This window comes from Erinaceus europaeus, chromosome 11, assembly GCF_950295315.1.
Source record: "Erinaceus europaeus chromosome 11, mEriEur2.1, whole genome shotgun sequence".
NCBI classification, from domain to species: domain Eukaryota; kingdom Metazoa; phylum Chordata; class Mammalia; order Eulipotyphla; family Erinaceidae; genus Erinaceus; species Erinaceus europaeus.
This window is the reverse complement of record NC_080172.1, coordinates 111,474,916-111,487,237: the sequence shown is the minus strand read 5'-3', so window position 1 is coordinate 111,487,237 and position 12,322 is coordinate 111,474,916. Positions and strand designations below refer to the sequence as shown.

General features: G+C 42.6%; 1 protein-coding gene across 1 annotated transcript; it reads left to right on the top strand.

Annotated features, from left to right (window-relative positions):
* Window positions 1-2,816: 2,816 nt before the first annotated feature.
* Window positions 2,817-11,016, top strand: LOC132541473 (PRAME family member 7-like). Its single transcript, XM_060202379.1, has 5 exons — window positions 2,817-2,930; window positions 4,466-4,544; window positions 6,670-6,985; window positions 9,162-9,734; window positions 10,593-11,016. The coding sequence occupies exons 1-5, from the start codon at window positions 2,817-2,819 to the stop codon at window positions 11,014-11,016; spliced, it is 1,506 nt and encodes a 501-aa protein (XP_060058362.1).
* Window positions 11,017-12,322: the final 1,306 nt, after the last annotated feature.

The window sequence follows — 12,322 nt, the reverse complement described above, 5'->3', positions numbered from 1 at the left end:
TGTTACTTTGTTTGTGTAGCTAGTTGAGGATATAGTGTGACTGAGGGGAGTGAAGTAGGCTGTATGAATGTGTCTGGGTCTAAGCAGTGAATCCTTGAGTAGACAATCTGTGGAGCCTTCTAAGGCCTTTCTGATACACTGCCAAGCTGTTTAGGTCTCAATGTAATCACAGAGGACTACTAAGCCTTTTCCTCTGAGTTATGTATGTGCCCCTACCTGATGGACACTTGTATATATGTGCCTCTTAGGTGCTAGCCTGTATCTAGGGTCTGCAAGGTGGTTAGAGAGTGCACCACCTGAAATAGAACAAGGTAGTTCCATGTGTTAGGGGAGGTCTCACCAAACTGTTGCAGTTGAAAGGTTGAAATATCAGACTTGGTGTCACTGGGATATAATCCAAAGGCATAAGTCAGTGGCAGTATAATGGGGCATGGTGGCACTTGTTCTGTTCTTTAATTGAGGTCAGCAGAGGCAGTTTAACATTGTAAGGGATCAAGAGGAGAGCAAAGTCTCAGGGGTTCAGGACTGAGTCTGACATGGGTCTTAAAAGACTAGGAAGCATTTTTTGCAATCTCAGAGATCCAGACAGCAATAGTTCATTTTTATTATCATCAAATTAGTTGAGAGCTTGGCCTACTTTGAAAATACCATGATGGGAATTTCTCATATTCTATTTGAACTCACTGTGTCATATGATGTTATATGTCATGTAATGGTATCTACTAATAACTGCATCTTAGCACCTGGCAAAACCATATGATTCTGATCTATCTGCTGTAAGGTTGTAGGTAACTTTGTATTCAAAACATAATTTTAGAATTATTGAACCATTTAAGACTGATGTCAGGATTATTATTGTTCAGAAATTAGAAGCACTAAGTTGTTAAAATAATAAATTAGATATGCAGAACTCAACTCTAGGCAGCTGAGGATCTTGAAACATTCAACCTGATTCTTCCATAACATACTGTGTAGTCAAGACAGAGATTAAAGCTACATAGGAAATAATTATCTCTTATACATTCAGCTGACTTTAGCATTGTGGTGAGTGGTCATTATACTTTTTCCCTACGTATAATAAATAAACAAATGCATAAATATTTCAAGAAACCAGCAGGTGAATGACACACCAGCTGTGCTCTGCTGTGGTCTATCATGTTATTAGATGGTGTCTGATCACAGAGTACTCACAGGCTGCTTCTATACAGTTATGGGAGATAGTAAGGGTGCTAGAAGGAAAATGAACAAGGACTAGAGAGACATTGCATTAACATCCATTTTATTTCCCAACATTTCAAAAAGGAAACATTCAAAAGGAAAATAGCACACATGAATTGAGACCCAAATTCTGATTCAAGTATTTACAAAATTCCTGCATCTGATTCTACTAGACCCACGTCCTGGAAGTCACTTCACAGTGCGGAGTCAATTGTACTCCTGGCAGGCTAGCATGAGGCTGGGTCTCCTGGGCTTCCCCATCCCATGGACCTGGTGTCAGAAGCAGGGTTGTGTGCACAGTGAGAAACAAAGTTGCTAGCTGTCACTCACTACCTGTGGGCCTGAATGACAGCTTCTTATAGTCCCTGAAACAGGACAAACAGGGCAGAATGATGAGCTTCCAGTTTCTGAACATTTTCCTGGCACAGTAAGAATAGCGACCAGTGCTCACCATGATGAATCTGGAATGTTTAAGGTCCTTGAGAATCTTGGAGATCTGAATACAAAGCAAATCAAATGTCTGAGGCTGCAGAACTCCCTGAGGGCTGAAAGTCTCCAGAGGGGCCAGATAGATCTCTTGTCTCAACCTGCTGAGGCCCGAGGTGCAGCACAGCAGCTTCTCCAGGTGTCCATGGACAGGCGGTTCCCATGCAGGCTGAGGGAGCTGAGCTGGGAGCAGCTGCTCAGGGCAGGGAGCAGGGCCTCAAGCTGGGTGTCCTGGAGGCCACACAGACCCAGGTCCAGGTGCTGGAGGGTGGCTGCATTTACCTCCAGCATAGCTCGCAGGGGCTCACTGACAGAGGTCAAGGGGAGTCCCCTCAGACACAGGTCCTTCAGGCTCTGGAACAGGTGAGTCAAGTATCCTCTGTAAGAGTGCAGTTAGTGAGTGAGAAGACCTCCAGGGGAATGGCAAGGCTCCTGGAAAGAGAAAGAGAAAGAGGGGAGGGAGGTTAGAATGGACAATGGCATTGGCATGAGAGTGTAAGTTCTTTGGAGGTCAGGATACACCAAGGCTCAGGTCTGTTCTCAACCAGAGTTTGATGCTGAGGAATTATTCTGATGCAGTCTCTGCCCCCAGGTTTTACCACGCTCCACGAAATCCTAGCAGTGCCCCCTTCAACCAATCCTGTCCCCACACGTCATCCCTGGTTGTGGCCCAATAAAAGCTCCCTCACTTACCCCTCTCGTTCTCTCTCTGGGCTCCTTCAGCTCTCTCTCTCTCTCTGCATGCTCTCCTTCTTGCCCTGTGGTGAGGTTGTGGGGACAGCCATTGTCGGCTGACTCCACGTGGCCTGAGCCACCCCCCATCCTATAATAAAGATTTGTGTACCCCACTTGCTCTGGACCTCCTCTCTCTCCCTCTCTTCTCTGTGGCGCAGCCCAACACCTGGCCACAACCAACAAAAGTTAGCATAGTGTGACTTAAGGCTGCAACCTCTTCAGTGTACATAGGAGCCTGGCAATTTCTAACACATTTCTTCACTTTCAGGAAGAGAAATGCACACATCTCTTCCTCTTTCTTTCTGCCTTTCTTTTTTTTTAAATGCATAACATTTGGATATGCTAAACATACTAAAAAATGGCCACTTTATACAAATATGTTGGCACCTTTAACAGCATCATTGAACACAAATGAAGATGATTTAACTCAGGCTGCCTTCAGACCTACATTGGACTCTAGCAGTTATGACATTATCCCCATCTCTGACTGGGTGACACTATTGAGGATAATGTCATAGATCAGACCAGAACAAAGTCCCACAGCATCTAGGAGACCTGCCAATCTTCAGGGCCTCCCTGACTCCTCCCCATACTCAGCATATGCTCTGCTAGATTTTCTCACTCCTCAACTGGAGACTTTTAGTGCCCTCTGCATGCTTGCGCTGTCTGTGTATTCACAATCCTGCCTCTTCACAGCTTGCAGTTCAGGAATTAGAGGCACTGTATGGGATCTCATCTTCACAGTCCCCTTCAAACTTAGTTGTCTACTCATCTAAGAGATCTCTTCTGACCAGAACCTGAGAACCAACCACCTACACTAGACTGAATATTCCCCCAAGCATCTAAGCAAGGGTTCCCTTCCATAACTCTGAAACATTGTCCTCAGCATCTCATGATTAAAGTCCAGTGGAATACACATACTGTCTAATTATTTCTTTGTTTTTCTTTATTTTATTTTCCTTATTTATTTATTTATTTATTTTAAAAAGGAGACATTAACAAAACCATAGGATAAGAGGGGTACAGCTCCACACAATTTCCACCATCAGATCTCATATCCCATCCCATCCCCTGATAGATTTCCTATTCTTTATACTTCTGAGAGTATGGACCCAGGGTCATTGTGGGATGCAGAAGGTGGAAGGCCTGGCTTCTGTATTTGCTTTCCTGCTGAACATAGGCATTGACTGAAGGATCCATACTCCCAGCCTGCCTCTCACAAATAAATAAAAAGAAAAACAAAGAAATAATCAGAGTCCTGCTGACACATGCTGAAGTGCTGGTAGATTGTGATTCAGAGCTGATTGGACATCTACTATTTCTCCCTCTGGGAGTTTGCACCTAGACTCTTTTTGAGGTGCAGATCGACATAGTTCTGGCTTCTGGAATCACTTCTCTGTTAGTCAAGGGCATTGGAAATTTAATTCCTACCCCAGTCTGTCTCTATCCAACTACACTGATTGGTTCAACTGCCTTGCTCCCTTTTAGTTGTATTTTGTAGTGCCAGGAATCGTTATGATATGAGCTTCAAGTTCAACATGGATACTTCCGGTGTAGGGGTAAATAGCATAATGGTTATGTAAAAAGACAGTCATGCTGGAGGCTCAGAAGACCCAGCTTCAATCCCCCGCACCACCATAAACCAGAGTTAATCAGTATTCTGGGAAATAATAATAATAATAAATGGAAAAGTGAAGATGTGGCTAAGAAAACACTGATCTGTCCAGTTTCTATGTTTTTGGGGTTCTGTAGAAGCATATTGTAATCTCCCCAATATCACACCAGCACTGAGTGCATATTTGGAGACAACTCCATGAAACACTTGATATGAATCACACCCACAGTCAAGCAAAATTGGTCTCTAGGCCAAATGGAGGTGTGCTATCTAATCATTTCATCTGGGGAGGGTCTTAACCTGATAGGATTTTGGGATCTGCGTAATTAGCTTGTCTCCTATAGGTATTTGGGTGTGTAGGGTGTATCCTAAATGGGATATAAAAGTGTAGGTCCCCAAATGGTAAATCAGATTCTTCCAGCTCTTCAGTCTGCCTGTGGGTTCTCTGGAGACCTGAGTTCTGAGTACACAGCCGAATTCATCTCATCTGGTAAGTTACCCTCCTCTGCTAAGGACCCATCATGCAACTGTGGTCATTCAACTATGGTAAAGTAACAGTGGATGAAGAAGGAGTTTTAAATTTTTGTTCCATACCTTCATTATTTTTTTTTTTTAAAGTCTGTTATTTGTGAGTGAAATGGAGACCAGTCAACCACCAGCCTTCTGGCAGATGCTCCCTGGATTGAAGTATTCTTATGCCTTTATTTTCAGATGAACAGATTTCAGACTGGATTATTGCCTTTCCATAGAGTTTAATGTTAATTCAGAATGTGATGATTTGTATACATAATTATTCACTTGTCAACATTTTATCAAAGCATTTTTTTATTTTTAAAAAATATTTCTTTATTTACTCATGTGAAAGATAATTGGAGAGAGGGAAAGAACCAAACATCGCTCCAGACATGTGCTGATGGGGACTGAACTCAGGACTTCATGCTTGAGAGTCTAGTGCCTTAACCACAGCACCACTCCAGGATCACCCAAAAGCCTATTTTTCATGCCAAAAAATTGCATTTCATGAAATTTTTATTAGTGATTTACTAATAATCCACAAGATTTTGGGGAGAATATCTCCCTACACCCAAAAGCACATTGTTCAATGATAAACACTGGATTTTAGGCATTTTATTACTTGACATCATAAATATTCACTTAGTTTCAATTTTTTCTTCATTTTTATTGGGTGGTTAATGTGGTTGGAACATGGGTATAACTCATATCAGTCAGATAAATTTCTATACTCCACACACACACACACACACACACACACACACAAACACAAACCCCAAAATCAGGTCCATCATCTCAGACTAGGGACTGGAAGTGCTAGCATGTTCGCAGACTTCTCTCCCTGCCTTCCTTACCCAGAGTCCTTTGCTGTAGTGCAATACATTAAACCAGTTCAAGTTTTACTTCAAAATTCTCCTTTCTGTTTTTGTTTGTTTATTTGTTTGTTTTGCCACCAGACTTGTTGCTGGGGCTCAGTACCTGCACAAGAGTCAGCTGCTCTGGGCAGCCATTATTTCTTCCTTTATTTGACAGAATACATAAAAACATGCAGACATATCCACCGTGCTCTGTATATTGCAGTCTTATTATTTATGGCATGCAGCTGGACAATCAAGGCTCTGCTTTTCACTGTTACAAAAACTGAACCAAGATCCACACACATTCAAGGCTTACTCTATGTCTGGGTAACACTCACTGGATCATACGTTCATTGTAAGGAGGAGTTTCAAAACAGTCCATAGGATATTTACAAGAGAGAACATTCTGATCACACTGTGAGCTCTTATTACCTAAGACACCAGGCTAATAGGTGTTTCTAATGTCTGTAAAGAGATGCTACCTAGAGATGTAGGTCTCACTGTTTTCCATTTTCAGCTCTTAGATTTCTGTGAGCACCAAACCTTTTACTGACTTATGTTCAAATACTCAAGAGATGGGCGGGGAGATAGAGCATAATGGTTATGCAAAATGGCTCTCCTGCTGATGCTAAAGCTCACAGGTCCAGTCCCCAGCAGCACCATAAGCCAGAGCTGAGAATTGTCTTCCTCTCTGTGTCTTTCTCTATGTGTCTCTCTCTCATTAAAATAAAATAAAATGTTAAAAAATGAAAATACTCTATAAAATGTCCAAGTAAAATAAAATGAAACTTCATATGGTGGTGTCTCCTAATATATGTATTTTTTTATGATTCTAAGAGAATTCATTGAACAAAATGTGAAATACAAAGACATAGCAAATACAGATTTACTCATAAGTACATAGTCAAACTGAAGAGTTGGGCTATATTTACACACGAAATATGTTGAATACTTTGTCAATCATCAATTAACATAAGTAGACGTATTGATATGGAAGTGATTATCTGATATAACTGCATTCTCCATATAAGATGGTCATATAATTTCTTAAGTGTCTCTGAATGTTTTAATTCATGACATCTCTGACTGGGAATGTGTGGGAAATAGCTGCGGTGACTATGCCACAATTCTCATTGCTGCTACTCTTGTGACCTGTGTGTTTAGATGGTAGTCACTTTGGGGAGTGCTAAGATGAAATATGGCTTTCCTTGAGAAAGACATCCTCTTCTTTGACTATTCCCACAGGTTTGCTGCCTGAGCAGATAAAAATGAGCAACTATAACCCATCCAGTCTCCTACAGCAAGCCTTTCAGAGCCTTCTGGGGAATGAAGACTTGGCCATCTCTTCCCTGAGGAGCCTGCCTGCAGAGCTCTTCCCGTGTCTGTTTCTGGAAGCTTACACTCACAGACTGTGGGAGACCCTGAAGGCTCTAGTGCAGAACTGGCCCTTTGAAAGACTCCCTCTGGGAGCCCCGGTTCAAGACGTGGTTCCTGAGAATCCAAGTATCAAAGCTGTGATGGATGGAATTGATATCCTGCTCAAACAGGATGTTTCCCCCAGGTAAGGAGGATCGATAGGGACAGTCTGTGCTTCCTGAAAGACAGCTGGGTCAGAGAGAGTGGAGACCCATGGGATGCCCCAAGGCTTTTAATGTCATTGTGACAGCTCATTTGGGAGCTCTTGTCAAGAGTTCATCTCTGACCATAGGTAAAGCTCACAATTTACTTTGCACAATTATCTAAATTCCAGCCCCTAAGATAGTTTCAGTAGCATTGTGGCACAGGCACTGCCATGCAACCTGATTGACAGGGCACCAGCTTCTCAGGAAGTTCAGTGTGGCTGAAAACATAATGCATTTTGTCATGTATTGGGCTTGGGATTAAGCTCTGTGTGGTCTAAATAGCCTTTACCTATGGCTAGGCTCAGAGTATGACCAATAACAAAAGTAATGACAAAATCTGCACTGCACTCTGTAAGATTGATCATAATGGAACAACCAATATCCATAATGCAGAATTTTTCATGAGGCTCCAAGAGGTAGAATTGTTTTCCCCTTTATCTACACCACTTCCTATAGTATTTTTCCTAGAATATAGAGAAAACTCGATGGCTTCAATAGTGGAGATGCCACCTTACATAGCGTAATTAATAAATGGAAAAATATGGTACCCACCTAGATACAGTGGGCCTTTTAATCTACCACTATGATTCCACTTTCTTATACAGGAATAGTACACGAGAACCTAGGTCACATAGTGAGCATACAAGAAAGATGGATTCCAGTTAGAGACCTTAACTTTATGAAGAGGCTGGCCAGGTCAGCACCACCTTGGTGCCTTCTCAGTAAGGAATAAAACAGACTCCTTTATCAAACAATGGAACAGACTTTATGAAAAATGGGGCTTTTCAATTTGTTTAAGGCCACTAGCAACATAACAAGCTTGAACTTTCTATGAAACATGGCTTCTGATGCATAGGGACAAGAGGATGTCATAAACAAGCATAATAGGTAGAATATTAATCTTAATCACTAGGACATCTGCCTAGCTCACAGGTATAGGAATAACAAAAGACAAAGAAACTGTGATATGATCTCTATGGAGAGAAATATTCCCGGAATGTAAATGTTCCACAAAGCAGGGAATATTGCCTACCTGTACTTTTTTTTTAAATTTCTTTATTGTGGAATTAATGTTTTACAATTGACAGTAAATACAATAGTTTGTGCATGCATAACATTTCCTAGTTTTCCATATATCAATACAACCCCCACTAGGTCCTCTGTCGTCCTTCTTAGATCTACACCAGAACATTTTGCTTCGGTGCAATATGCCAATTCCTACTTATACTTTTCTTACTTGGTGATTTTTGTATTAATAATCAAAGCCTTGGCAATTTTTGTAATAATTACCAAAGCCTTGGTGATGTTTGAATTAGTGGCCAAAGCCTTGGTGATTTCTGTTTCTATAATCTATATCTTGGTGATTTTTTTTTTTTTAGTCATTTAAGCCTTGTGAGACTATTAAATAAAGTTCTTCCTGAGCATGGCAGAGTGTCTCTCTCCTGCTCCTGAAGAAATTGACATGTCTCTCTTTCTTCCTCATTTTTTCCAATGCCCCTCCTCCTTTGTGATCCCTGAGACCTGCAGGGGCTGGCCCCTGGCAGTATTGGACAGATTTTTTTTTCTTATTTACTTGCAGAGAACAGTCGTTTCTGGCTAACTGTGTGGTTGGACATTGAATCTGGACCCAGCAGTCTGAAGAAACAGAATCTTTTTGAGTCACCATTATGCTATCTCCTATTACATTCTTTCTCAGTCTTTCATTTTCTCTCCTCTTTCTCTCTCTCTTTCTCTCTCTCTCTCCCTCTCTCTCTCCCTCTCCATGTCTTAGTATCTGAGGAGCCCCAGACTGAGAAAGAGTCCACTAAGAGTGATGGTCCTGAATTCACTGTGCCCCAGCTATAGAATTGGGGGTGAGGGGGAGAGAGAGAGGTTATAAACTAGGTTGGCTTAAATGGACAGATAATGGATTAACATGACACAGTTTAGATTCTCCCAATTGAGAGGATAATACATATGTGAATTGAACATTAGTTATGAAAAAAGAAATGGGGAGAGAAGGTCTGGAGTCTGAAATGGGAGCAGACGTGGGAAGTCTGTGTCTCACAAAGGCCAGGTTTCTATTCTTTGGTTGCATCTTATGTCTTCATCAATGTCTTCTTTCCCCCAAAGCAGGTGTAAGCTGCAGGTGCTGGATTTGCGAAACACCGGGCATAAGTTCTGGAGTGTGTGGACTGGAGTCAGCTTCCGAGTGGACTCACAAAGGAGGAAACTGGTGGCTGAGGGAGCTTCAAGGAATGAGGATGGTGTGCCCTGCTTAGAGGTGTGTGTAGACCTCTACCTCAGTCAGAAACCCGCAGATCAGACCTTCACATACCTGCTGAACTGGATCCAGGAAAGAAAAGGGGTGTATCTCAGCTGTAAGAAGGTGACAGTATATTCCCTGCCCAGCAAAAATGACAGGTTTCTGCATGCCATGCCATTGTGTGGTATCCAGGAGGTGGAAGTACACTGCACCTGGCCATTCTCAGGCCTGCACATGTTTAGTCAACTTCTGGGCAAGATGAAAAGCCTCCGGAGACTCAGTCTCGACATCACTGTTCCTAATGCCGTCACCCCAGAAGAGGAGGAGAAATGGGCACAGTCTATCAACCAATTTGCTTCGGTGTTCCTGCACTTACGCCATCTACAAGAGCTGTACCTGGAATCTCCCTCATTCCTGCAGGGCCATCTGGACCAGGTGTTCAGGTAGGCTTGTAGCCCTGGCAGAATCACAGTAAAGGAGACAGTGCATGTCCAATGCACTGTCTCCCTCATTCTATTATTATTACTATTATACTTTCCTGACTCTGTCAGATCTGATTTATGGTGGTACTAAATATTTAACTGAAATCAGTGGTGCCTTAGTCAGGAAATAACCCCATTTTTCATTTCTTTTTTTACATTTTACATATCATGTACTTATTTATTTATTCATTTATTTATTTTTGACTGAAACAGAGAGAATCTTGAGGGAAAGGGAAGATAGTTAGATGATAGAGACACTGTATGCCCTGCTTCACTCTGTTGAAGCATCCCTCATTCAGGTGAAATAGTTTTTTATACAATGGACAGTTCTCTCTGAGTCCACTTTCTGAGTCTATTCTAGAACAAGCATCTACGAAATTCAAACATTCAAAAAATGAAAAACAGTGTGCATTTCTCTGCCTGATACACAAGGAAATATGTTTTAGAAATTGCCTAAATTGGACTGAGGAGATAGCGTAATAGTTATGCAAAAAGACTCTCCTACCTGAGGCCTTAAAGACCTAAGTTCAATTCCCTGCTCCACCATAAGCCAGAGCTGAGCAAAGCTCTGGGGGGGTGGACTGGAGGGGGAGAAAGAAAGAAAGAGAAAAAGAAGAAAGAAAGAAAGAAAACGCCTAATTTAATGCCAAGCTTATAAGGGCACCAAAATGGCTCAGCCTCAGACAGCATTGGTCTACTTTGGGGGTAACTTTATGTCAGAGTAATCTTGAGCCTGTGTGTGTGGTGACCACCCATTGAACTTACACCCTCCTGCCAACCCCTTGGTTTATCCTAACCTCTCTCTCTCTCTCTTCCCAGGTTCCTTAACACCCCATTGGAGGTCTTCTCACTCACTAACTGCACACTTACAGAAAGAGACTTGATTCACCTGTTCCAGAGCCCACACATCACTCACCTGAAGGACCTGTGTCTGAGGGGAGTCCCCTTGACCTCTGTCAGTGAGCCCCTGCGAGCTCTGCTGGAGATAAATGCAGCCACCCTCCAGCGCCTGGACCTGGGTCTGTGTGGCCTCCAGGACCCCCAGCTTGAAGCCCTGCTCCCTGCCCTGAGCAGCTGCTCCCAGCTCAGCTCCCTCAGCCTGCATGGGAACCGCCTGTCCATGGACACCCTGGAGAAGCTGCTGTGCTGCACCTCAGGGCTGCAGCATTTATGTCTCCAGCTGTTTCCTGCCCCTCTGGAGACTTTCACCCCCCCAGGGAGCTCTCCATCCTGGGGCATTTAATTTGATTTGTACTCAGATCTCAAAGATTCTCAGGGACCTAGGACATCCCAGGTCCATCATGTTGAGCACTGGTCACTGCAAATACTGTGCCAAGAAGGTGTTCAGAAACTGGGAGCCCATGATTCTACCCTGCTTGCTTTGTCTGCGTGACTATAAGAGGCTGTATTTTAGGCTCACAGGAAGTGACATGTAGCAGCTTTGTCCCTCAATGTGCACATACAACTCTTCCTCTGCCATCATGGCCTTGTGATGGAGAAGCAAAGGCCCTGCATGGAATGCATGTGACTCTCAACTTTGAAGAACCAAATGGGCACTTTTCTAATGAAATCAGAGTCATCAGTGACTGGCTCTGAATCTGTAGTTGTAATTTGGGTGGAAGTTCATGCAGGGTATTTTTTTTTTTTTGCTGATGTTTCATGAAATGTTGAGAAATAAAATGGATCTCAATGCCGTCTCTTGTCTTTGCTCTTCATTTGGCTGTCAGAACCATAGTCATCTCTGATAGTGCTAAGAAAAAGGAGGTGAGCAGAGAGGCCCCCTAAGAACATAATGCAGACCACACAGTGTCAGACTGGCTTTGCAAGAGGAGACAAATGACCTGGGACTCATGGTTGGGCTGCAGGCAGTATCTCTTTATTCATGCAGGATGCAGCACAATCTAAGCCAAGGTAGATTAAACTAAACTAAAACTAACAATGCTGTCTTTATATATACTTGCCAAGTAGGGTGTAAATAGGACGTGATGTAGAGAGGGTGGAGAGAAAAGTGACTGGTGAAAATCAGGGTGTGACAAGGAGAGGGGGTGTAGCAGGCAAGAATTCTACCACTGAACCACCAATGCCCTGGAGGGAGGGTGGTGCTTGTTAACAGTGGTTATGTAAATAGAATACAGTGGTTATGTAAATTAAATGCAGTGTTAAGCAGGGTGGATTAAAGCAAATGAAACAGAAGGGGTTTTTAGAAGCAGAATTAGAAGCATACCAACAACACAGAACCTCGGTGTTGTCCTCAGCCACCTGCTCATTTCTGTATATATTTATTTACTAAAAGTGGGGTACAAAGAGCATTAGTGCCCCAACAGCCTGTCTGTGAAACTCCATTGGTGTAATTACCAAAGCTATGGCCAATGTTGCTTTAAATTCCATCTTAAGTGACACATCATCTCAACAATATTTTTTTAGAATTTTGGGCCATACTCCCAAATGGGGAGAAAGGTTAAAAGAAGATGACTAGAGGGTTCTGAACCCCAATTCCATGAGGACCTAGAGAGAAAGAGAAAGGAAATAAATTCATGCTGGACTAGCAT

Coding starts and splice junctions, on each gene's coding strand:
- LOC132541473 (XM_060202379.1), top strand. CDS start 2,817: ATGTTGGCACCTTTAACAGCATCATTGAACACAAATGAAGATGATTTA. Junction 4,545..6,669: donor AGCCGAATTCATCTCATCTG/GTAAGTTACCCT, acceptor CTATTCCCACAG/GTTTGCTGCCTGAGCAGATA. Junction 9,735..10,592: donor CATCTGGACCAGGTGTTCAG/GTAGGCTTGTAG, acceptor CTCTCTTCCCAG/GTTCCTTAACACCCCATTGG.